Here is a 26346-nt window from a genome sequence, read left to right as displayed (position 1 = left end):
AACTTATGTAGCATATACTTTTAAACATACTGAAGAAAAATTTGTTGTAGCTAAAGAAGAATGGGAGGCAAAGAGAGTAGAATTCCATCATATCAAGGGGAGAATCAAAGGAGAAAGAAGTTGGTAAGTGCTGGGAGAATTAAAAAAAAAAAAAAAAGAATGTAGATGAGTGAGAAAGAGTGAAATAAATTAATAAAGACTGTAGATGGTGGTGGAGCTCTGGTGGCGTAGTGGCTAAGAGCTTGGCTGCTAATCAAAAGGTTGATAGTTCAAATCCACCAATCACTCCTTGGAAACCCTATGGGGCAGTTCTACTATGTCCTATAGGGTTGCTATGAGCTGGAATCAACGCAACAGCAATGGATTTTTTTGGTAGATGCTGGTGGTTGTGTTGGGTGGCATCGAGTCGATTCTGACTCATAGTGACCTCATATGGCAGAAAAGAACTGCCCCATAGGTTTTCTTAGCTATAATCTTTAAGGAAGCAGATCACCAGGTCCTTTTCCCATGGAGCTGCTGGGTGGATTCAAACTGCCAATCTTTACGTTAACAGCTAAGCACTTAACCATTGCGCCACCAGGACTCCTTTTAGTAGCTTATAAAGCTATACGTAAAGCCTTTAATTGGAAAACCCAGTTTATTAAGAAAAAAAAGTAAGGTTGTAGGGGAGAGTGGGGTTAGATTATATAGCAAAGTATGAAGCCCATTTCAATAATTTATATATTTTGAGGGTTTTATGTAATTCTCACCTAAGTTTTCTTAAGTCTTACTAAGAATGTTTCCTCATTCCCTTCTTTTTATTGCTAACTGGTGCTACCCAGAGCTATTTGGGTGCTGAGACTGCTCACTATAGGGCTATGTCAGAAGTTGTGGGAACTAGATACACTAAGGAAGATAATACTTAAGGTTTATGAATAATTACAAACCAACAGCACAGGTCATTTACAAATGAAATAAAGAGTAATAGTCAGTGAAGCAAACCCTAGTTGGGATACAAGGAGAGCCCAAATGTATGACACCTCAAGGTACTTCATATAGAATAGCTCTGTGTTATCTGCATAACATTTCTTTTGAAAAATGAGTCCTGGTGTTCTAAAAGGTGTTTGATAACTGCCATTCTTATCAGAGAATCATTGGAATGAAGCCAGGACCACTGGGTTTAGACACAAGCTCTAACATTTTTTGACTCCAGGCTTTGACAAGACACTTCTGGTCTCTGGGCTTCAAATACCTCATCTATAAAATAAAGGAAGGTATTGGATGAGATGCTCTTCAGTACTCTTTCAGCCTGAACTTTTTATACTGTCATTTTGAAACACTGATTTTAAGTTTTACTACATTTTGAACTTCTATGCTGCCTGCCATATTAGTTTTCTGATATCAGTTGACTTCAGCTACATGACTCTTGAGCTGTAGCTGATGTAAGCTTCTCTCCTTTGTCTCCAAGTTACAGATGATCTCTTTATTGGTAAATGACATCGTTGCTTTTATATTGAGGCAATTAAACATGTTCATTGTAGAAAATTTGGATAATACTGTATAAATTAGTTCTTTGCATGCAACAAAATGCACTATGATCCCCAGAGGTCATGGTCCCCTGACCTTCTGTTAGCCCAGGATGGGAACCATTCCCAAAGCCAGCTCTTCAGAGAGGGACTGGACTGAACTATGAGATAGAAAATGATACTGGTGAGGAGTGGGCTTCTTAGATCGAGTAGACACATGAGACTATGTGGGCAGCTCCTGTCTGGAGAGATGGGAGGGCAGAGGAGGTCAGAAGCTGGCTGAATGGACACAAAAATAGAGAGTGGAGAGAAGGAGTGTGCCATCTCATTGGGGGGGAAGCAACTAGGAGTATATACCAAGGTGTATATAAGTTTTTGTGTGAAAGACTGACTTGATTTGTAAACTTTCACTTGAAGCACAATAAAAATTAAAAAAAAAAAAAAAATGCACTATGGTGAACAAAAACCAAAACAGGAATTTATTGGAAAGCTACCAATGGCTCAGGAAGTACGATAACTAAAGACACTGAAAAGTGACCAAAAGCAGACATAAACTGGGGGAGAGCAGCTGGTAACTTCAAAGGAATATAACAGACTTCAGAGTTTCCACAATGTGTCATTCACAATGTCCTTGGTATGATCAAACCTTACTACATATCCTAAGAAACAGAAAAATGTGACATATGTTCAAGAGAAAAGGCAGTCAATAGAAACTGACCACAAGATGACCAAGATGTTAGAATTGGCAAACAAAATTTTAAATCAGCTATTTAAATTCTACTCAAGAATATAAAGGAAATATACACATCATAAATAAACAATTAGGAAAAATAGAAACTATAAAAAAGGCCAAATAGAAATTTGAGAACTGAAAAATAAAATATGCAAAATAAAAAATTCACCGGAAGAGCTTAACAGCAGATTAGAGATAAAAGAAAAAATTAGTGAACTTTTAGCTAAATCAGTCAGAAATTATCTAATATGAAGAACAGAATGAAAAGCAAAAACAAAAAAATGAATGGAGCCACAATGATCTGTAGGACAATATCAAAAGATCAAGCATGTATGGCATTAGGGTACATAGGTCAAACATATACGTATTTGGAGTGACAGAAGAAGACAAGAGAATGGGGTAGAAAAATATTTGAAGAAATAATGTCCAAAAACTTTCCAAATTTGGTGAAATACGTAAATTTATAGACTTAAAATCCCACTAAACCCCAAAAGGGATTAAAAAGAAAAAACAAGAAACCTAGGCACATCATAAAGGAACTATCAAGATCCAAAGAGAAAAGAGAAAATTATGAAAGCTGTCAAGGGGAAAATAAATAAATAAAAGTACATAACATACAGAGAATCAATAATAAAAGATTCCACTGATTTCTCATGAGAAACTGTTATTGTTGTTGTTAGGTCCCGTCGAGTCAGTTCCGACTCATAGCGACCCTATGCACAACAGAATGAAACACTGCCTGGTCCTGGACCATCCTCACAATTGTTGTTATGTTTGAGTTCATTGTTGCAGCCACTGTGTCAATCCACCTCATTGAGGGTCTTCCTCTTTTCTACTGACACTGTACTCTGCCAAGCATGATGTCCTTCTCCAGGGACTGATCCCTCCTGACAACATGTCCAAAGTATGTAAGACGCAGTCTCGCCATCCTTGCTTCTAAAGAGCATTCTGGTTGTACTTCCTCCAAGAAAGATTTGTTCGTTCTTTTGGCAGTACATGGTATATTCAATAATCTTCACCAACACCACAATTCAAAGGTGTCAATTCTTCTTCGGTCTTCCTTATTCATTGTCCAGCTTTCACATGCATATGATGTGATTGAAAATACCATGACTTGGGTTGGGCACACCTTAGTCTTCAAGGTGACATCTTTGCTCTTCAACACTTTAAAAAGGTCCTTTGCAGCAGATTTACCCAATGTAATGCGTCTTTTGATTTCTTGACTGCTGCTTCCATGGTTATTGATTGTGGATCCAAGTAAAATGAAAACCTTGACAACTTCAATCTTTTCTCTGTTTATCATGTTGCTCATTGGTCCGGTTGTGAGGGTTTTTGTTTTCTTTATGTTGAGGTGCAATCCATACTGAAGGCTGTGGTCTTTGATCTTCATTAGTAAGTGCTTCAAGTCCTCTTCACTTTCAGCAAGCAAGGTTGTGTCATCTGCATAACACAGTTTGTTAATGAGTCTTCCTCCAATCCTGATGCCCCGTTCTTCTTCATATAGTCCAGCTCGTATTACTGAGAAACTGTAGAGGCAAAAAGACATAAAACCACATTTTGAAACAACTCTCTAGCCATATTTCTGTATCCAGTAAGAATATCCTTCAAAAATGAAGGCAAAATAAAGACTTTCAGAGATAAACAGAAACTAAGATAATTCATCTCCAGAAGACCTGTACTTCAAGAAATGTTACAGGAAGTTACTCATGTTGAAGAGAAATGAAATCAGATGGAAAACTCAGATGTTCTGGAAGGGCTGAAGAGCACTGGAGATGGTGAATATCTGGTTAAATTTAAGACTGGTTTTTCCTCCTTATTTTAAAGGAATACATGTGATTGTATAAAGCAAAAATTATACATTGCATTATCGACTTTATATCATATGCATATATAATACACATGACAACTAAATAAAGGATGAGGGAGGATGGGTAAATGGACCTACATGGTTGCAAGTATCATATATTTTATGTGAAGTACTGCAATATTAACTCTGTATATGCAACCACTAAAAATAATTCAAAAAGATACAGCTAAAATGACAATCCAAAAAAAAACAAAAAACAAACTCGTTGACTTTGGGTTGATTCTGACTCACGGCGACCCTATAGGACAGAGTAGAACTGCTGCATAAGGTTTGCAAGGAGCAGCTGAGGATTTGAGCAGCTGACCTCTTGGTTATCAGCCATACAGCTCTTAACCACTGTGTCACCAATAGGCAAGTTCAAATGGAATTCTAAAAATACATTCAATTAAACCAAAAGAAGGTGGGAAAGAAGAAACAAATGAATAAGAAACAGATGGAGAAAATATAAGACAAATAATAAAATGATAGACTTAAACTTAACCACATTGATTAAAAAAAAAAAAAAACCTGTTGCCATCAAGTCGGTTCGACTCATTGTGACCACAGGTGTTCCAGAGTAGAGCCACAGCAATACTTAACTTAAATGTAAATAGACTAACTGCTCAAATTAAAAGGCAGAGCCTGGCAGAATGTTTTTTTTGTTGTTTTAAAGCAATACCCAACTATATGCTTTCAACAGTAGAGGAATTTTAACATTTTCGTTATACCAGCCACATTTGATGACTCCGGATCTCAGAAGAGTAAGAGGTTATTCTGCATTTAGCATCAAGGTGGGTCCGTTCTAAAATGCGTAAAGCTCAGCAGACCAGAGTTGGAGCCTTATGTTGAGTAGGGTGAGCATTCTTTTAGGTGATGCTTCCTGGATGTGTTAATTTTATAAACTTTTGCCTTTTTTTCCTATTTCTGTGAGATAAGGCTTGCAAGCATAATTATGGCTTTCCTAGTTAGGGAGCTCTGATGGGTTTATTTTGGGTTTTCTCGGTCATATTAGGAAAATCAGAGGTTCCCAATGTAACTTAATGGAAAGGTGCCCTCAGTTAATTATCTATATAGCTCTTATTGGTATATTGTCATACCATAGATTGGTTGTGTCAAAGTGCCACTCACCTCATTGGTGGCTTGTATTACCAGATTATATTTCTCAAAATCCATATTACCAAACAAAAATTCAAACACACTCAATTGGTAAGCATGCATTCCAGTACTGAAAACATATGCTTCTCCCCCCCGCCAAAAAAAAATTAAGGAGAAAAAAAGGTGTTAATGAAATACAAAGACACAGATAGTTTGAGAGTTAAAAGGATGGGAAAGATACACCATGCATAAAAAGGTGGGATTGACTGTGTTAGTATCAGATAAAGCGTACTTCAAGAGTGTTACTAGTGAGAAGCATTTCCCAAGGATAAATAAGTAAATTCATTTGGAAGACATGACAATTATAAACATGTATGTATATACACACAAAGCTTCAAAAATTGACAAAATTAATTGACATTATTAGGTGCTATTCAGTTGGTTCCAACTCATACCAACCCTACATATGACAGAATGAAACAATGCCCAGTTCTGCGCCATACTCACAATCTCAGTTATGCTTGAGCCCATTGTTGCAGCCACTGTGTCAATCCATCTTGTTGAGAGTTTTACTGTTTTTCACTAGTTTATCAAGCATGATGTCCGTCTCCAGGAACTGATCCCTCCTGATAACATGTCCAAAGTATGTGAGACCAAGTCTTGCCATCCTCACTTGCAAGGAGCATTCTGGCGGTACTTCTTCCAAGACAGATTTGTTCTTTCTTTTGGCAATCTGTCTTAGTTATCTAGTGCTGCTATAACAGAAATACCACAAGTGGGTGGCGTTAACAAAGAGAAGTTTATTTCCTCACAGTAAAGTAGGCTAAAAGTCCAAATTCGGGGTGTCAGCACCAGGGGAAGACATTCTGTCTCTGTTGCCCTGCTCATCAGTCTTCGCCGGACTAGGAGCTTCTCTGCACAGGGACCCTGGGTCCAAAGGACGCACTCTCCTCCCTGCACTGCTTTCTTGGTGGTATGAGGTCCTCTTGCCTCTGCTCACTTCTCTCTTTTATACCTCAGAAGAGATTACTTCAAGACACAATCCAATCTTGTAGATTGAGTCCTGCCTCACTAACACAACTGCTGCTTATTCCCCCTCCTTAACATGATAGAGGCAGGATTTACAACATATAGGAAAATCACATCAGATGATAAAATGATGGACAATCACACAATACCAGGAATTATGGCCCCCCAAAACTGATATATGCATTTTTGGGGGGACATAATACAACCCATGACACAGTCCATGGTATATTCAATATTCTTTGGCAACACCATAATTTAAAGACATCAATTTTTCTTTGGTCTTCCTTATTCATCGTCCCAACTTTCACATGCATATGAGGCAATTGAAAATACCATGGCTTGGGTCAGGCACACCTTAGTCCTTAAAGTGTTATCTTTGCTTTTTAACACTTTGAAAATGCCTTTTGCAGCAGATTTGCCCAATGCGATGTGTCGTTTGATTCCTTGACTGTTGCTTCCATGGGCGTTGATTGTGGATCCAAGTAAAATGAAATCCTTGAGAACTTCAGTCTAAGACAGGGAGCAAAGACCCTGAGATCAGAGGGTGCCTGTTTGAGAAATAGCAAAGAGACTGATGTGGTTAGAGGAGAAGCAAGAAAAAGAGAAATAGACCATAATATCAGGGAGGTAATAGGGGGTTGAGTGGAGAACCTAGAGACTTAGTAAGACAGAGAACAGAGGGGCCCCCAAATCTGCAAACAAAGTAACAAGAAATGGGCCACAGCACAAAAACAAAGCCATTCCCCAGAACAGTGGGGCAGGGTATCCAAAAACAGGCTGCAAACTTCTTTGAAGTTGCCTTTCAGAAGCAGCTAGAGAAAACCAGGCCCAGGGACACGCACAGAACATCCACCTGTGACCGCTGCGTGACCTTCCACCGGGGCAGTGAGGGGCTACAGCCCCAGCCGGGAAATCGAACCTGGGAAAGGGGAGACTGCGCAGGTGCGACACACCATAATAAGTCCTGCTACGAATCCCAGAGGCCTCCAGAACAGGAGCCATCTTGGAAAGCTGCTGCGTACGCACCTTAGTTAACATATCCCTGCCTGTGTCTGTGAATAAACATGAATTTTTTCCCGCCCAAGAACTTTTTTAAAAAGTCTGGCCTGTCTTTTGTTCTGTGAGATGAGGGTATGAGTTGCTCTAGGCCCTCCTCGTCTCCACTTGCAAGCCTTTTCAATAAAGCTTTGCTCGTGTAGAAAACTACGTGCCTTACCTGCTCATTCTTGACCAGTGAGAGACAAGAACCTTATTCGGGTAACAAATCTTATCTCCTTTTTTTCATGATGTTGCTTATTGGTCCAGATGTGAGGATTTTTGTTTCCTTTATTTTGAGGTGTAATCTGTACTGCAGGCTATGTAGTCTTTGGTCTTCGGTACGCACTTCAGGTCGTCTTCACTTTCAGCAAGCAGGGTTGTGTTATCTGCATATCACAGATTGTTAATGAGTCTTTCTCCAATCCTGATACCCCATTCTTCATATAGACCAGTTTCTCAGATTATTTGCTCAGCATACAAATTGAATAAGTATGGTGAAAGGATACAACCCTGATACAACCTTTCCTGATTTTAAACCACACGGTATCCCCTTGTTCTGCTCGAATGACTGCCTCTTAGTCTATGTACGGGTTCTCTATCAGCACAATTACGTGTTCTGGCATTCCCATTCTTTGCAATGGTATCCATAATTTGTTATGATCCACACAGTCAAATACCTTTGCATAGTCAATAAAAAACAGCTAAATATCTTTCTGGTATTCTCTGCTTTCATCCAAGATCCATCTGACATCAGCAGTAATATCCCTTGTTCCACATCCTCTTCTTAATCTGGCTTGAATTTCTGGCGGTTCCCTGTCAATGTACTGCTGCAAGCATTTTTAAATGATATTCAGTGAAATTTTACTTGTGTGTGATATTAATGATATTGTTTGATGACATCCGCGTTCTGTTGAATCACCTTTCTTTGGAATGGGCGCAAATAAATTGTCTAGCAATATGTAAAAATGATAATACATTTGACCAAGTTGAGTTTATCTCGAGTGCAAGGTTGTATTTACTGATCAATGTAATTCATCATACTAGCAGAATAAAGAAGAAAAACCATTTACCATAAATTTAGAAGAACTTTTTGATAAAATTCAATATCAATTCATATTATGATTTCTCAACACATTGGGAATAGAAAGGAACTTCCTCAATCTGATATAGGGCACATATGAAAAATCTACAGCTAAGAGTATACTTAATAGAGGAAGACTGAATACTGAATAGCGGGAGCCCTAATATTGGGCACAAAGTGAGGATTTCCACTCTCACCACTTCTATTCAACATCTTACCTGGTCATCCTAGCTGGTGCAATAAAGTGAAAGAAATAAAAGCATACATTGCAGAAAGGATGAAGTTGTCTCTTTTAATATTTGTTTATGTAGAAATGTATGTAAAACACCTGAAAGAATTCACAAAACAACTACTACAACCAATAAGGGAATTTAGCAAGATTGCAGAATACAAAATTGATAAAAAAAATTAATTTATTTTTATATATGATCAGCAAATGATTAGAAATCTAAATGTAAAAAATTCTACTTTAATAGTTTCAGAAACCAAAATACTTAATAAATCTAACATAAGGCATATTTCACATTGAATTGTGTGCCCCAAGAAGATATGCTGACATTTTAACCCCTGTATCCAACCGACCAAATCAAACCTGTTGCCATCAAATCGATTACAACTCATAGCAACCCTATAGGACGTAGTAGGATGGCCCTAAAGAATTTCCAAGGAGTGCCTGGTGTATTTAAGGAGCAAACATAGTTCTTAACCACTACACCGCCAGGGTTTCCAACCCTTATATCAGTTAAGTTAAATACCAAAACCAAACCTGTTGCTATTGAGTTGGTTTTGACTTATGGCAACCCCATGTGTTACAAAGAGGAAATGCTCCATAGGGTTTTCTTGGCCGTAATCTTTATGGAAACAGATTGCCAGGTCTTTCTTTTGTGGTGCCACTGGCTGGGTTCAAACTGCTAGCCTTTAGGTTAGCAGTTAATTGCAAACCATTTGTACTACCCAGGGACTTTATCGATTAACTAGATCATGCTGGAGTAGGGTGAGTTTTAATCCTTCCTGGATGGTGTCTTATAAAGGGGGAGAAGAGAGATGTGAGTTACAAAGCAGGAAGATAGATGCCATGTAAAAATGCATTGAAAAGCCAAGGAACTCCAAGAAGCATCTGGAGCTACCAAAAGCTGGAAGAGACAGGAAAGATCTTCCCCTAGAGCATACGGAGAGAACATGGTCCTGCTGATGCCCTGAATTTGGACTTCTAACCTCCAAAACAGTGAGACAATAAATTTCTGTTCAAGCCACCCACTTTGTGGTATTTTGTTACAGCAGCCCTAAGAGAACTAAGATGGCATGTAATACCTCTTCAGTGAAAACTGCAAAACATTCCTGGGAGAAATTAAAGGTCTAAATAGATGGAGAGATATAACATAGTCATGGATTAGAGGACTCGATATTGACTAAATGTCAATTCTCCCCAAATATTGATCTATAGAGTCAACACAATTCCAATAAGGATCCCATCGGGCTTTTGGGAGAAATTAAGAGCTGATTCTAGATTTCTATGAAAACACAAAGAACATAGAATATTCAAACCACCCTTAAAAAAGAAGAACAAAGTTGGAGAATTTTTACTACCCGACTTCAAACACACCAGCTCTTGTTATGTGAAGGAAGAAAATGAGTGGAAGAAGCTGGCACCACCTAAACTCCATTTTGGTGAGGGTGGCAGCATTCCAGAGTTGTAGGAACAAGGTTCTACTTACAGGGTCTAGTGCGTAACATTGGTGGTGTTGACAGAACATGCTGTAGTTTGTACGTCCAGCAATGCTGTTGTGGCATGTGTACTGGACCATTTGTGCAGTGTGATTTTAGACACTGTAATCTATAAAATGGTGTGTATTGTCCTTCTGGTGATTCTATGTGCTACCTAATAATCAGTGATAAATTCATTTTCTACTTAAATTAGCAAAAGTTGTTTCTTTTATTAACAACAGGGTACCCTAACTGATACAAATACTCAGAAGAAAAATAAAGAAGAATGAAGGGACAAAGGGTTACCTGGGATGTATTTTGGATAAGGGGTTAAGAATGAACTTCTCTGAGGAGGTGGCATTCAACCAGATACCATATTATTCTATTTTGGTTTGTAATGAAACAAAGTCCCATATGTGTCTATATATTTAGATGATCATACAAAAATATGAGTAGATAATTGTGGTAGACTGACAATGGCATACAAAGGTATGCTCATTGACTAGTCTCTGGAACCTGCTAATGTTACCTTATTTGGAAAAAAAAGACTGTACAGATGTGATTAAATTAAAGATCTTGAGCTGAGGAGATCAGCCTGAGTGGGTGCTAAATACCATCACAAGTATTGTTATTACAGAGCGGCAGAGGGAAATCACACACAGAAACGTGGAGGAGGCAATGTGACCAGGGAGTCAGAGATTGGTCTGAGGTGACTACAAGTCAAGGAATGCTGACAGCCACCCAGAAGCTGGAAGAGGCAAGGACCAAATTCTCCCCCAGAGCCTCCAGAAGGAGCATTCCCCTGCTGGTACCTTGATTTAGGCTCATTGAACTGATGTTGAACTTCTGGCCTCCAGAACCCTGAGAGAACACATTTCTGTTGTCTTAAGCCACCAAGTTTGTGATAATTTGTTACAGCAGCCACAGGAAAATAATACAATAATGTATTCAGTGGTAACAGTGACCATCTTGAAGGTAGAGGCTGAAAGTAGAGAGGAAGATAGAAATATGAATATGTATTTATCACAAATTCCCTTTATGTTAATTAAAAAATACATGGACACAAAACAAGAACTCACATCTTATAAGAACATATGCAAATCAAAAGATATATATTAAACATGCAAGAATGGTTGCTAATGAGGGGAGGAATGGGAATGGGTATAGAGAGAAATAGATGATAATGGAAATAGAAATTCAGTTCCAGGAGTGGAAAATAAGTTTGGGACAACTTTCTATAAGGTGAAGAAAAAAGAGAAAGAGTAAAGTAGGAGGGAAAAAGAGTAAAAAATAAGACAACCAGTCTAAGGAACATTCCAGAAAAAGAACAGAAAAAAGGGAATGTAGTCATCAAAGAAATAATTCAAGAAAATGTTCCTCTGTAGTTTGATGTTAGATTAGAGAGAGAATAGGAGTGTGGAGTTAAATGAAACTGGAGAAGCTGGCAGTGGTCAGATCATAAAGGTTCTGGAATGTGACTTTAAGGAGCCTTTGCTGGAGCAAACTCTTGTTTGAGAGACTTTAAAGGCCCTTCCTACCTACTTGCCCATACACAAATTTTTTTCATATCCTTTAAGACCGTACCCAGGTAACATCATTTCCCCAGGTAGCCATCTTGGACTTACTCTGACAAAGTCAACAGTCCTTCCAATGTGTTTCTAGGACAGCATTTAACCCATTGCATTCAAGTAAATTATTGATCAGTGTCTGTTTTATCAACTCAATGGCAATGAGTTTGGTTTGGTTTTGGTCCGTTTTATCTACTGGAGGAAGGTGCTACTTGAGGGCTGGGTAGGGCTCATTCACCCTTAAATTAACAGTGCCTGGCACAAGGTAGTAACTCAATAGTCCTTTTGTTTTGCCTTGGCCCCAGATCAAGAATTTCCCAGTCTCTGAAACTTAAACCCTTTCAGATAATAAATAAGGTGAGAATAAATTTCACTTATTTTCATTTGTTTTCCTACCAGAAAATTGAGTGTGACAGCAAGGCAGCAGCCGTCATGTTGGCTTGCCAATCGCCTGCCAAGCACTTCACACCTTATCACTAATACTAACAGCCATCCCACAAGATAGGCATTATAATTTCAGTTGTACCGAAAGGGAAGCTGACATTGTCGCCTGCTTTTTTTTTCAAAGCTCACACACGGCTAGTAAACGCCCTGGCCTGAAACCCAGGCATCTGCCCCCAGGGTCGTACTCCTAGCCACTCCACTGTGTTTCCTCAACATTCATAGTAATTCTTGCAAATATTTATCTACTCCTGATGTTGGGACTCCGTTAATTCATTACTAGTTTCCTAACGCATGGCTTCAGCGAATACAAACACTACCGCATGTACCTAATATTCTACTAGATTTTGTGCCTTTGAATTCAGGCACCCCCTACCTTTTCTGCTTCCCTAAAGAGTGCAGCCTAGACAATCCTAAGGAGCCGTGCTACCCTGTCCCACGAGGTGGCTGTGAGCCAGTATCCACTCGGAGGCACCCAACTTCAACAACCTTTTCTGTATCTACACGATCGTCCTTTCTTACTTTTGTTGGTAATAAATTGCACTAATTTTAAGCTTGAAGTGGCTAAAACACATGGAATATGTTTTTTTTTTTTTTTAATATGTAGTAAAAAAGGACAACAGGAGTTACAGGTAATAGCCCGTGTCTTTAAAAGGCCCCCCCCACACATGCCCGCCCCCGCCCGCCCCCTCCCTGCCATGCCCCAGCCCCGCCCCTCCCGCCCCGCCCCTCTCGTCTCGCCCCGCCCCGCCCCAGGCCGCGGCCTCTTCGGGCGGATCCTTGTCCTAGTCTGTTGCGGAGAGCTGGAGGCCTGAGCGTTCGATACCTGTATGGACTCGCGGATGCCCGGACCTGGCTGAACAGCTGCCTCCGGCTTGTCCGCGTGTCCGCTTGCCCTCTCATTCAAGGTCGAGTCCGAGAGAGCTTGGGCCCGGGAGCAGCGACGCCGGAGTCCGCGCACCTGCATGGAAGCGCCAGGGGACCCCGAGAGCCCACGCCCCCCAGGAGGTGACCGCGGGCGGAGAGTCCGGGTGCGCTCGGGGGCGTCGATCCTGTTTCCTTATCAAAGACGGAATTAGCTTTAACTTGCTTTGTGTCTGAGACATTGAGAAAGGCTGGGGCCTGAACGTGTGGTTTGGATCGCTTTCTCTACCCTCTGGGAGGGGTTGAAATTCAGGGACTGGATGTCGTCTCGTGGCTTTCGTTCCTATAGCTGTGTGTTGAAGAATACAGTCAAATCAGTATGCCGTTAGAAGAGCGTAAAACATTCCGTGTCTAGAACCTCCTGTTCCCCCCTTTTCAACTTTAGCTCATTTTTCCTTCCTCATTTACTCCGAAAGTTTTACAAAGATTCACGTTGCACAGATTTCCTTTTCCTTGACTGCAATGGCAACTTCTGGAAAATAGAGCAAAGCAAATATATTTTTCTCACTTTTTTTTTTTTCTCCCATAACCATTTAGTGTTAAAATGGCTAAAGGATTTGATGGATGGTTGATACTCTGAACAATTTACCTGGTGCCTTCAAGTTGAATGAAAAATTAGTCCTGGGGATAAATGTTAAATTAACTGATGCAAAAGACCAGTAATCAGTGCTAAAAATGATTGATTTATGGGTTTGTGGAACTGGTCTTCGAAGAGTATACCATTCTAGGTATGAATTCACCAGTGGAGTGATTTACATTTCACTTGACTTCAGTACTGCCCTAGAATGCTTAATAAACAGCTAACAATACGTGTTTAAAGCATTATTTAGTCCATGTAGCATATGAAGGTTGTTGTGGGTAATCTAGTTGATTCTGATTCATAGCGACCCTATAGGACAGAGTAGAACTGCCTCATAGGGTTTCCTAGGCTGTAATCTTTACAGGAGCAGATCTCCAGTTCTTAGAACCACTTGGGTAGGGGAGTGGCATTTTGAACCAACTACCATTCGGTTAGCACCCGAGTCTTAACCATCGTGCCACAAGGGCACCTTATATATGAAGGTAGTAACTTGAAAAAACAATAAGGGATATTATACTATAGAGAAAAAATAAATACCTTTTGGGCATCACCCTGCTGCCACATCCTTCTTGAATGGATTTATTAAAGACAAAAGCAATAGACTTTATGGTGAAGGCAAGGCAGATCAGATGGTTTGATAAATTCTACTTTGAAATTCTTATAGGGAATACAAAAAAAAAAAAAAAAAAAAAACCCAAACCCAGTGCTGTTGAGTCAATTCTGACTCATAGGGACCCTATAGGACAGAGTAGAACTGCCCCAAAGAGTTTCCAAGGAGTGTAGTACATTTAAACATTGCAACTATGTACAGAGATTGTGTTACATTTGATCAAATGTACTATTTTCAAAACAGTGCTTGGCTCAGCAAATGTTATCTTGTACCCTGAAATGCCAACGGTGTACTTCTGTCACTAGTCCCAGTTCCAAAACTCCTTGCCATTGAATTGATTCCAACTCACAGCGACCCCAGGAAACCTTGGTGGCATAGTAGTTAAGAGCTATGGCTGCTAACCAAAAGGTCAGCAGTTTGAATCCACCAGGTGCTCTTTGGAAAAGTAGGGGGCAGTTCTTCTCTGTTCTGTAGGGTCGCTGTGAGTTGGAATCAACTCGACAGCAATGAGTTTTGTTTTGGTTTTCATAGTGACCCTATGTGTTACAGAGGAGAACTGCTCCATACGCAGGGCTTTCTGGTTAAGAACTTGGCTGCTAACCAAATGGTTAGCAGTTCGAATCCACCAGCTGCTCCTTGGAAACCCTAAGGGGCAGTTCTCTGCCCTGTAGGGTCTCTATGAGTTGGAATTGACTCGACGGCAATGGGTTTGGCTTTTTGGTTTTAATCTTTACAGAAGCAAATCACCAGGCCTTCCTTCTGCAGCACCACTGGGTGGGTTCAAACTACCAAACTTTTGGTTAGCGGCCCAGAGCAAACCATTTGCACCACCCAGGGACCTTTGTTGTTGTTAGTTGCTACAGAGTCAATTCCTTAGTCATGGTGACCCATGTGTGTCAGAGTAAAACTGCATTCAGTAGGGTTTTCGAGGCTGTGACCTTTCTGAAGAAGATCGCCAAGCCTGTCTTCCCAGGTTCCTCTGGGTGGATTCGAACTGCCAGCCTTTCTAGCACTTTACGGTTTGCGCCACCCAGAGACTCCTCCTGGGACCCTAAAAAACCTGTTGCCGTTGAGTCAATTCTGATTTATAGCAATCCTATGGGACAGAGTAGAACTGCCCTATAGGGTTTCCAAGGAGCAGCTAGTGAATTTGAACCGCCAACCTTTTGGTTAGCAGCCAAACGCTTAATCTCTGCACCACTAGGGCTCCCTTGGGACTCTACAGGCCTATAATTGTAGTATGTTTGCATTTAAGGTGATGATTCCCTGGGAACTGCAAGAGAGGCTCCCAGGCAGCTTTCAAGAGAACAGTTTTTTACGCTGATATCAGCTGCGTCCATTAACTTGGGATCCAGTATGTGCTATTCTATTCTTGGGCCCTTTTTCCCCAAGGAGGTAAGAACTTTGTATATCTTTGTGAACTGTTAATTTTTAAAAAAGCCTTCTGAATGATCTCATTTTACACTATGTAAAATATACAAGTCTGCGTGAACTACAACCAACAGAATACGTCTTACAGAATGTCTGATACTAGGAAAAAAAAAATCCAGTCAAAAAGAACATCCTTTTGGAAGGTAATTGACCTAAATACAATTGACCTTCTGTGGATTACTTTGCTAGTTATGTAGTTTGCTTAATCTTTGTTTGGTTCCTGCAACTGAAAAAAGAAGATGCACAGAATAAATGAGATTGAAATGTTACTGCAAAAGGTCTAGATTAAGATAGTAACTCACTCTTTCTCTTATAGTTTCTGGCTTATTAGTAGTTTGGAATTAGGAAAATGTGGTCTGCTAAATTCTCTTTTCTGACTTGAATTTTGTATGTATGTGTCTGTTTACCTACATGACAGTCTACATGCAGAGAGGCTCTGCCTCAAACTTGCAGGCAGCCATTAGACTGCTGGGAATGAGACATGAGCACCCACTGGCATCAACTATTCTAAGGGTGTTACGTTCACCTGTAATCGAGCCGGACGCACGGGACACTTCCACAGTATTGGCAAAGTGAAAGCTGTTATTATTATTTATAGAAAGCAAACAGTGAACAACAACAACAGATTCCTAAAGGAGAACCACTTACCCTTTTCCAAATAGCTTGCCATGGTTCAGGTCAGGTGCTGTATTCGTGTCACCACTTCCTCTGGCTACCACCGTGATGCTGCTTGGGGACCTGAACAGCTCCTGAGGCTTCTGCTTTGCCACTGGGCCTCACTGGGCCTTTCCTCACCAACGGCAAGACCCCTGCACAGGATCTTGCAAGCTTCTGCTGCTGCGGGCCCTTCAAAGCCTCTGCTGCCAGCTCCCACCTGGACCTGTGGGGTACCTTGGCTGCCATGTTACTTGGATTCCCAATGCCTGGGGGGGAGGCGTGCAACCCCTACATGGGGCACAGTCAGGCCTCTCTTGCCTTGCACAAGCGTTACAGCTCTTTTAGCTCCACTGGCAAGCCTCCTACCCAGAGGCGTCCAGCTCCACCCTGCTGTAGGAAGACCCCTGCACAGGATCCTCTGAGGCAACCCCTGCATGGGGCACACTCAGGCCTCTGCCCTGCACGGGCAAGTGTTACAGCTCTTCTAGCTCCACAGGCAAACCTCCTGCCCAGAGGTGCACAGCTCTCGCTCTGCGGGCTGGGAGACTCACTGCTGCTGTCTCTCTCTGTCTTCAACTTTTGCCCTTTCTTTTGGGTCTAGGAGGTTCTCAATGCAGGAACCCTGTCCTTGGTCAAAAGGACATGCTGTGCTCAAGACTCTTCTTCTTGATGACAGTGAGGTTCCCCTGAACCTCTTTGGGATTAGCCCTTTTAAGCCTAGCAGGGTGGCAAAATTGACCAGTCCCTTTAGTAGGCCACAGTCACCTTATTAGCATGGTCATAGTAAATTGTCCAATACTTGCAAGGGTTTTATACACCTTATTTGCATAATCCCAGCCAATTATTTTGTGGGAGTTACAAGAGCATGACTAGAAAGGCTATATAAAAGCAATTCACTGGACCACAAATTTCTTATGAAACTAGTGGCAATCTAGATTCTGACTTGAATCTCTTACAGACACTCTTAGGAATTCTAGTTGCACTATACAAAGGAAAGTTTCTGATTAATACTGCCTTCTTACCTCTAATCATAGTCTTTTATGTGGTGTTAGGACTCATAGGGCTGCTGTCGACTCGACGGCAACAGGTTTTTTTTTTTTTAGGATTTATAGATAACGGCACAAACTCAAAGAGAATAGCCCCTAGAGACCATCTGGAAGCTGCAGGTCAAGGGACTATACCAAAAAAAAGAAACAAACCATTGCCATCGAGTTGATTCCAACTCCTAGTGGCATTATAGGACAGGGTAGAACTGCCCCATAGAACTTGCAAGACTGTAAATCTTTATGGAAGCAGACTGCCACATCTTTCTCCCTCAGAGCGACTGGTGGGTTCAAACCGCCAACCTTTTGGTTAGCAGCCAAGGGCTTAGCCACGCCTGCTTCCTGCCTTTCTATTAGCCAGAGCTGATTGTTGTTGTTGTTGTTGTTAGGTCCTGTCAAGTTGGTTCCAACTCATGGCGACCCTATGCACAACAGAATGAAACACTGCCTGGTCCTGCGCCATCCTCACAATTGTTGCTATGTTTGAGCCCATTGTTGCAGCCGCTGTGTGCAGAGCTGACTAGGTGAAGGTGAAACAGCACCCTTCTTGAATTCTGGTGCCAGATTCCTACCTTTGCTTATCCTTTTTCTGGTCACCTACATGCTCTGTCGGAGGATCACACGTGAATGAGATACTGCTTTAATAGCTGTTCTGGTCTCCTAATGTGAGGCAGAATCAACTTTCCAAAAGGTGGGTGCAGCTACTGCCACAGTGCGGGGTTCTGCGTCGCTGCATTTGGTTCCTAGTGCTACCATAACAAAGCACTGCAAACTGGGTGGCTTAAAACAATAGAAATTTACTGTCTCCCAGTTTTGGAGGTTAGAAGTTGGAAATCAGGGTGTCAGCAGGGCCATGCTCCCTCTGGAGGTTCTGGGTGAGAATCCTTCCTTGCCTCTTCCAATTTCTGGTGGTTCCAGACGCTTCACTCCAGTCCGTGCCTTCATCTTTGCATGGCCTTCTTCTCTTGCCTCAAATCTCCCTCGGCCTTTCTCTTAGAAAGATACCTGCCATTGGATTTAAGGAGGCAAGCACTTGGCTGCTAACCAAGAGGTCTGCAGTTCGAACTCAGCAGCCACTCAGTGGGAGAAAGATGTGGCAGTCTGTTTCTGTAAAGATTACAACCTTGGAAACCCTATGGGGCAGTTCTACTGTGTAGTATAGAGTCACTATGAGTAGCTATGAGGTAACTCCCATGATAATCTCAACCCTATGGCAGTGGGTTTTGTGTCATTGGATTTAGGACCCACCCTGATCCAGGATGATCTTATCTTGAGATCTTTAACTAAATTATATGTGCAAAGACCGTTTTTGGAAACAAGGCCACATTCACAGGTCCTGGGTGTTAGAACATGGACATATCTTTTGGGGGACCACTCTTAAAGCTACCAGAGTCCCTTTGTGGTGGAAATGGTTAAGCTCATGGCTGCTAACCAAAAGGTTGGCAGTTTGAGTCCACTCAGAGGCAAAAGGCCTGGCGATCTACTTCTGAAAAATCAGCTATTGAAAACCCTGTGGAGCACGGTTCTACTCTGACACACATCGGTCACCAGGAGTCAGAATCAACTTCACAGCAACTGGCAATTGGTATTCATCCCATTACAGTCTCCATCCCATTTCCATTATGGTCTCCATCCCCCTCCCACAATGTATGTAGAAACATGCACAAGATGGGCTGTTGTAACCATGTAACCTCATCTGTGACATAGGGCCAGCTAAAAATACATCCCTTATTGTGGAATATCATGTAAAAACACTTCATAGTGATTTTGGCTTATGATGATGGCCCAATAAATATTGTTATTACCACTGTATATTTTCTGTCAGACTCTAGAATTAAATACTTTTCAGATCTGTTAATGCCACCTGATCAGTGAATATTCTCCCTACGTTTTAATGGACTCCTTTAGTAATACCTTCCCTTTAAGGTACTTGACCATTGTGTAGTTGTCGTTGTTACGTGCTGTCGAGTTGGTTCTGGTCATGTAACCCTATGTACAATAGAATGAAACACTGCCCAGTCCTGCACCATCCTCCAGTCATTGTTAGGCGTGAACCCGTTGTTACAGCCACTGTGTCAATCCATCTCCTTTAGGGTCTTCCTCTTCACTAATCCTCTCCCTTACTGAGCATGATGTCCTTCTCCAGGGACTGGTCCCCTATGATAACATGTCCAAAGTACGTGAAAGTCTCTTCATCCTCCCTTCTAAGAAGCATTCTGGCTGTATTTCTTCCTAGACAGATTTGTTCGTTCTTCTGGCAGTCCATGGCATAGTTAGTATTCTTCGCCAACACTGTAATTCAGAAGCATCAATTCTTCTTTGGTTTTCCTCATCCACTGTCCAGCTTTTGCATGCGTATGAGGGGATTGTGTAGTAGAAATTTAAAATTTATGTTCCAGTGTACATACAGCATAGCCTTTTCTTAGGATAACTTTGTAGGTATCTTTTATAATATTTCGTTGTCTCCACATCATTCTTTCATGTGCTTATGAGTGCTTAAAAGGGAATGGCTAATTCTGAATCCCACAGAATTATGGGTTTCAACCCTACCTAAGCAATCAATTATTGCAGTGCAGTGGGCCTCTGTGCCCTCATCCAACATCAGGTGGTTAACGAGCACATTTCTGGGGCCTTCTAAAGTTTAGCTTGTTGTTAGTTGCTAGCTCATGATGACCTTATGCTTAAAAGAATGAAACGTTGCCCAGTTCTGCACCATGTTCATGATTTGATTAGTACATTTAAGTCATTGTTGTAGTTATTGTGTCAGTTGGTCTCACTGAGATTTTGCCTCATTTTTGTCAGTCCTTTACCAAAACATGATGTTCTTTTCTAGTGACTGGTCATTCCTGATGATATGTCCAAAGTAAGTGAGTCAGTCTCTCATATGAGGAACATCCTGATTGTGTTTCTTAGCATAGTTTAATTTAGAGCCATAGAATTCAGCTATCAGATTTCCTGTAGTATTATACTATGAGAAATGTGGAGTTTATTTGAAGAGACATAACCTGGCATGAAAAGAATATCTTTGAGAAAGGCAAGGATTGAATGATGATGATTTCTTTACATGGTGAGCATTGGAGAAAAAACTTTATCTTGAACTTGTAGTTAGGGAGATGTTGTAGAGAACTGATTTTGAAGGGTGTGGAAGAGTGTGTGTGTGTGTGTTTCTGTTTTAAAAGTTGTTCGTGAACTTTCTGAAGCCCTGGCAAAGAATAAATCTAAATTGGTCTCTTCTGACCACAAATATTCACTGCTGACTCCTTGGTACAATGCCTGACGCATAAAAAGTGCCCGGTAAATGACTAATTGAGAGGACAGAGAATTGTGTAGTTCAAGTTTTGTGCTTCCCAGTATGTGAAGTTGCAAATTCTGTCTATTGTTTTAAAGGAATTAAACTCATATTTTAACTCCTTAGGAGCCCTGGTGGCACAGCAGTTAAGAGCTTGGCTGCTAACCAGCTGCTCTTTGGAAACCCTATGAGGCAGTTATTCTCCGTCCTGTAGGGTCACTATGAGCCAGAATCGACTTGACGGCAACTTTTTTTTTTTTATTTTGGGTTTAACTCCCTAAGTTGCTATAGTTAGAACCTGATGTAAAATCTACCATATTTCCACAGCTTAAAACATTTTAAAACCGTCTCTGTTTATGAACATGAATTCAATTGTAAATTACAACTAAGGGTAGCATTTGAATTTCAAAGGAAGTATATTCAGGATAAATTCTACATGAATTCTACATAGCCTGTAGCAAATTTAGGCGCTCACTCTTAAAATAAGCTATAAACGTGAACAGTTAAAATTGATGGCTAAGCTATCCTAGGTGTTTCTGGAGAACACAGAATGTCAGGGAAACATTTTTGATCTATGTTTTTGATGTCAGAAAGAAAACTTTGGCTTCTCCAAAATGTCGTGTACCAGTAAAAACCGGTTGCCGTCAAGCCGATTCTGACTCATCGCGACCCCATGCGTGCAGAGGAGAACGGCCCCATTTTGTTTGCAGTGGCTGATCTGTGGGAAGCAGATTGCCAGGGCTTTCTTTCAAGGTGCCTCTGGGTGGACTTGAACTGCCAGCCTTTCGGTTAGCAGCTGAGTATGCTCGCACCACCCACAGTGTCAGGTTGGCACCACTGTTAGGAATAGAGGCTCAGCCCGAATGGGCCTTGGATGTGACCATGTGCCAGCTCATGGAATCTCCTAGTCTTGAGCATTTTGACTGTCAAAGTGTTTTTTGGTTTTTAGTGATGTCTGACCCTGTAACCAAATGTACTACCAGGAGGGGGCTGTGTCTAGATGAGCCGTTTTCTTAGTCTCATGAGTGAAGCACAGCCCACATTTTCTCATCCAGGGTTTATTTTTTACTTTCTACTTCTGATTTTTGCCAGGCTATTTTTTTATAGCTCACAGTTCTTTATAACCTTCATGTTAGAAAACAGGTTTTATTACAGTTTCTTTTCCTTCCGTAACACATTTATTTTAAAATAATAATCTTTGAATTTGTTACACAGATAAAGGTTACAAGAGATGCTCTACTTTAATAAAAGTTCCGTTTTTTCGCATTGATGCCAATTTGTCTTTCAAACTTTGTTTTCTTTCCCATTTCTTTCAAGGCTGAAAAGAAAGGAGCCAGCAATACAGTTATTGGTATGATCTTTGGATGTTACGCGTTGTTTAACTTGCTGGCATCTTTGGCTTTTGGAAAATATGTAAGTATTAAGGTTTATGTACTCAATTGATTTTTTAAAAATAGTGTAATGAGTTACTCCGATTTACTCATCTAGAATTTTCACTAATATGAAAATAATCACTGTTATATGTTATGAATCATGCTACTGTTGGCAGTTTTGTTCTCAGAGTCGATTGATTTTTAACTTCTTCAATGTTTGTAAACAATGTATGTTGTCATTCCATAAAGGTGTTTGAATTTCATGTGAAAAGCATGAGTTATGCAAGCTGGTTATGCAAAGTCCTTGAGTTCACAGCTCTGATCAGAGATGGTTTTAAACAGATAAATAACTATGTCTGGAGTTGAATTGAATTATTATACATTATGTAATAATTGAATTATTATGTATTGTACTAACTGCATGTCTTCTCAAAGTCCTATATTTCCTGACACAGTAAATTTTTTATGTCAATACAGACTTGTAGCAGTCATCAACTTATTACTCTTTTTTGATATTTGTTATAGCTTGTACATATTGGAGCAAAGTTTATGTTTGTAGCAGGAATGTTTGTCTCAGGAGGAGTTACAGTTCTCTTTGGGTAAGTCATTTTCTGATGTGTCGGGGAGCTTGAACAGATTTCAGAATTTGTGTTCAATTTGGAATATTACTGGCTTCTTTAAATCAGTCAGTACCACTGATTGTCGGTTGAGTGCACTGCCTGTGCTGGAGACTAGTAGCAAAGGGAATCAGGTGTTGTGGAGAACGGGGATGGATATCATTGATCTTAAGGAAAGTCCCCCCGGGGATCACAGTTAAGCTGGCTACTGAATATTTATTAGGACACTGGTGATTGTGACTGACAGAAATTGGCCTATGCAAAAACGTGAGTTTCTTACCTAAAGAATGATCTGAAGAACTTCAGGGTACAGATATTGAAATGATATCATCAAATATCTTTCCCAGCTTCTTCGTTTTGGTTTCCTTTTTGTATACTTTGCTCGTGGGCAAACTCTCCCCTTATGGTAGCAAGATGGTCCCCAGCAGCTCCAGTGGAAAGAGTGTCACCTTCCTAATAGCCCCATTAGAGTCCCAGGATGAAGCCCACTGGCCTGGTCTTAGCTGATGGGCCTATCCCTGCATCTGCTACAGTCGCCAGGGGGAGAGAATGCTCTGATTGGCCGGGCTGGGGTTATGTGCCCAATTCTGAATGTGGGGCGGGATGGTTCCACTATTGCTAGAAGAGGGAAAGTGAGTGCCAGGGGTAAAACAGCTATGCAGGATCTTAAACTTAGAGTTCCTTGAACCATCAGCATAGTGGCAGATTATGTGGAAGAACTTAAGTAATTGGGGGAACATAGAGGAATGATCAGAGTATACTGACATTATGATGAATTAAACTCAGTAAATCCTTCATACCTGTTATCATCGAGTTGATTTCAGCTCATCACAACCCTATAGGACAGGGTAGAACTGCTCCATAGGGTTTCCAAGGAGGGCTGGTAGATTCGGACTGCCAACCTTTTGGCTAGCAGCTGAGCTCTTAACCACTGCAACACCAGGGCTCCAAATCCTTCATATCAAACATAATTTTGATGGATGTTTTTATTTTTTTTTTTGAAGGAATCGTCTATTTTTTGAATTCGTTCTTTTTCTGAAGTTTTGAGCCCTTCCATCGAACCTGGTATCATTCTGGGTCCTTCTTTCTGTGTAGATTCTTGTCAGTGTGATTCTACATATTCCAACAAGGCCTATTTAGTTGTAGTTAGTTGCTATTGAGTCAATTCCAACTTATAGTGACTCTATATGTTCAGAGTAGAACTGAACTCCATAGGGTTTTCAGGGTTGTTTCCTTTCAAAACAAGATTGCCAGGCTTTACTTCTGAGGCATATCTGGATAAGTCTGAACAGCCAACCTTTTGGTCAGTAGTCCACCACTTAACCATTTACGGCACCCAGGGACTCCTACAAGCTCTATTTATTTTTATCATCCAGGGGTCTCTCTCAGTTATCTACTGCTGCTATAACAGAAATATCACAAGTGGATGTCTTTAACAAATTTATTTTCTGAATTCAGGTGCCAGCTCTAGCGAAAGGCTTTTCTCTCTGTCATCTCTGGAGAAGGCCCTTGTCTTTGAGCTTCTGTTTGTGGGCTGCTCTTCACATGGCTTGCCATCTCTCTTCCCCCATCTCTGCTCTGCTTGCTTATTTAATCTCTTTTATCTTTCAAAAGAGATTGCCTCAAGATACGTCCTAGCCTGCCTCATTAACAAAGACAGCCTACTCCCAATTGGAATTATAACCACAGGCATAGAGGTTAGGATTTACAACACATATTTTGGGGGGATATGATTCAATCCATAACAAGAGAAATTATGTCAGCAAAGAAGGGCAACTAAACTGCCAATATGACTGAAATTGTTTTAAAAAAAAAGGGAAATTTTCCCCTGGTGAAAGTATGATAAAGCAACTCATTAAAAGACTCATATTCTAAGGAGATTTATTCTAATAATTATGGTTAGGTACTACTGCTTTCAGTGAATATAGTTATGAATATAGTTAAAAAATATAATACAGGAAAAAAAAACTAAACCCAACTTGATATTTGAAAATTGTTTTATTCCTTTTTAGTGTGTTGGACAAAGTTCCAGAAGGACCAATATTTATTGCTCTGTGTTTTCTCGTGAGGGTGGCAGATGCCATAAGCTTTGCTGCAGCAATAACTGCTTCTTTTTCTATCCTCGTGAAGGCCTTTCCAAATAATGTGGCAACAGTATTGGTATGTATTTCCTAAATTTGTCCTATTTTGGCTTTATTCGGGGCTAAAATATTTAACCTTCAAAATTATACCTGGGTTCCATTCTTCTTTATCTGCCTTTCTCTCCTCTCTGTGCCTTTGTTACCTTGTGCCCTGATTTCTACTTCTAGCAGCAAAGCTGTCAGTACCTGCACCGTTAGTTACATAGGTGTTCACCCTGCACTTAGAATTTCCTAAATGGGACGTTTGATAGGTAAATGTGGTCCAAACCAAATATTCCTTTTTACCTTTTTTTTTTTTTAACCTCTCAGCAGTATTTTGCTCTCTGCAGCCTAGATTGTGGCTGAGATGCTTAAAGCCTTCCTCTGCTTCAGAAGAGTTATGTCTAGTGGCAAAACTCTCAATTTATACCAGAACTCTTCCTCCACTGTTCCCAGACTCATGGACAGGACCGTAGAGAGCATTTCAGGTCCTTAAGTGCCTCTGGGCTCGCTGTCTGAGGATTGTCCTTTTATTTTGCCCTAAAAATCCAGAACCTGGTGGCCTCGTATTGACGTACATTCTCCTGTATTGCCTAGAACCATGTAGGCTGGTATCAGTGTAATACCAGATTCCTGTCCCAGCTCTGTGCTGCTGCCTCCCTGACCCTGAGCAGGCTTTCCCCTAGCCCTCTTCTCTGGGCTCCTTTATCACTGAAGAACACTTGGTCTGCATATCAGACGAAAGGTCACCCTCACAGCATACACTTCTCCTTCAGAAATGAAGATCTAATCAGCTTAGTGCCAAAGACTCCCTCATTTACCCCAGTACTACTGTTGTTTCTAAGTTCTCTCTATCAGCACACTACTTGCTGCATAATAGTTCTCACTTTTTATTAGCTGGATGGGTTCATTTTAGGTTCTGATTGTGTGTGTGGGTGGGAACCATTTGTAGCAGTTTACTATGCTGGGAATGACAACTCGAAGAGGAATGGTGTTGCATTCATAGTTAAAAAGAACGTTTCAAGATCTATCCTGAAGTATAACGCTGTCAGTGATAGGATAATATCCATATGCCTACAAGGAAGACCAGTTAATACGACTATTATTCAGATTTACCCACCAACCACTAGGGCCAAAGATGAAGAAATAGAAGATTTTTTATCAGCTGCTGCAGTCTGAAATTGATCGAACATGCAATCAAGGTGCATTGATAATTACTGGCAATTGAAATGCAAAAGTTGGAAACAAAGAAGAAGGATCAGTACTTGGAAAATATGGCTTTGGTGATAGAAACAATGCTGGAGATTGAATGATAGAATTTTGCAAGACCAATGACTTCTTCATTGCAAATACCTTCTTTCACCAACATAAACGGCAAGTATACACATGGACCTCACCAGGTGGAATGCACTGAAATCAAATTGACTACATCTGTGGAAAGAGAGGATGGAAAAGCTCAATATCATCAGTCAGAACAAGACTAGGGGCCGACTGTGGAACAGACCATCAATTGCTCATATGCAAGTTCAAGCTGAAACTGAAGAAAATCGGAGCAAGTCCACAAGAGCCAAAATATCACCTTGAGTATATCCCACCTGAATTTAGAGGCCATCTGAAGAACAGATTTGATGCATTGAGCATTAGTGACCGAAGACCAGATGA

At 40.8% G+C, this 26346-nt stretch overlaps 1 protein-coding gene across 5 annotated transcripts in view; it reads left to right on the top strand.

Moving 5' to 3' along the window:
• Positions 1-12799: 12799 nt before the first annotated feature.
• The window catches only part of SLC18B1 (solute carrier family 18 member B1), a 34222-nt gene continuing 20675 nt past the window's right edge, over positions 12800-26346 (top strand). For 2 of the 5 annotated variants that reach the window (XM_064290961.1, XM_003404004.4), the window contains exons 1-5: positions 12800-13048; positions 15410-15549; positions 21892-21987; positions 22473-22546; positions 24577-24724. In XM_064290961.1, the coding sequence (XP_064147031.1) occupies positions 13006-13048; positions 15410-15549; positions 21892-21987; positions 22473-22546; positions 24577-24724 (501 nt within the window). In that variant the 5' untranslated portion in view covers positions 12800-13005. Of the gene's footprint in view, positions 13072-15409; positions 15550-21891; positions 21988-22472; positions 22547-24576; positions 24725-26346 lie in introns of all 5 variants that reach the window. The other 3 variants (XM_064290976.1, XM_064290987.1, XM_064290968.1) reach the window with 3 other exon arrangements.

The sequence above is a fragment of the Loxodonta africana genome, chromosome 1 (assembly GCF_030014295.1).
Source record: "Loxodonta africana isolate mLoxAfr1 chromosome 1, mLoxAfr1.hap2, whole genome shotgun sequence".
Lineage (NCBI taxonomy): Eukaryota > Metazoa > Chordata > Mammalia > Proboscidea > Elephantidae > Loxodonta > Loxodonta africana.
The sequence above is the reverse complement of the archived record's forward strand: the minus strand, read 5'-3'. Positions and strand labels throughout refer to the sequence as shown.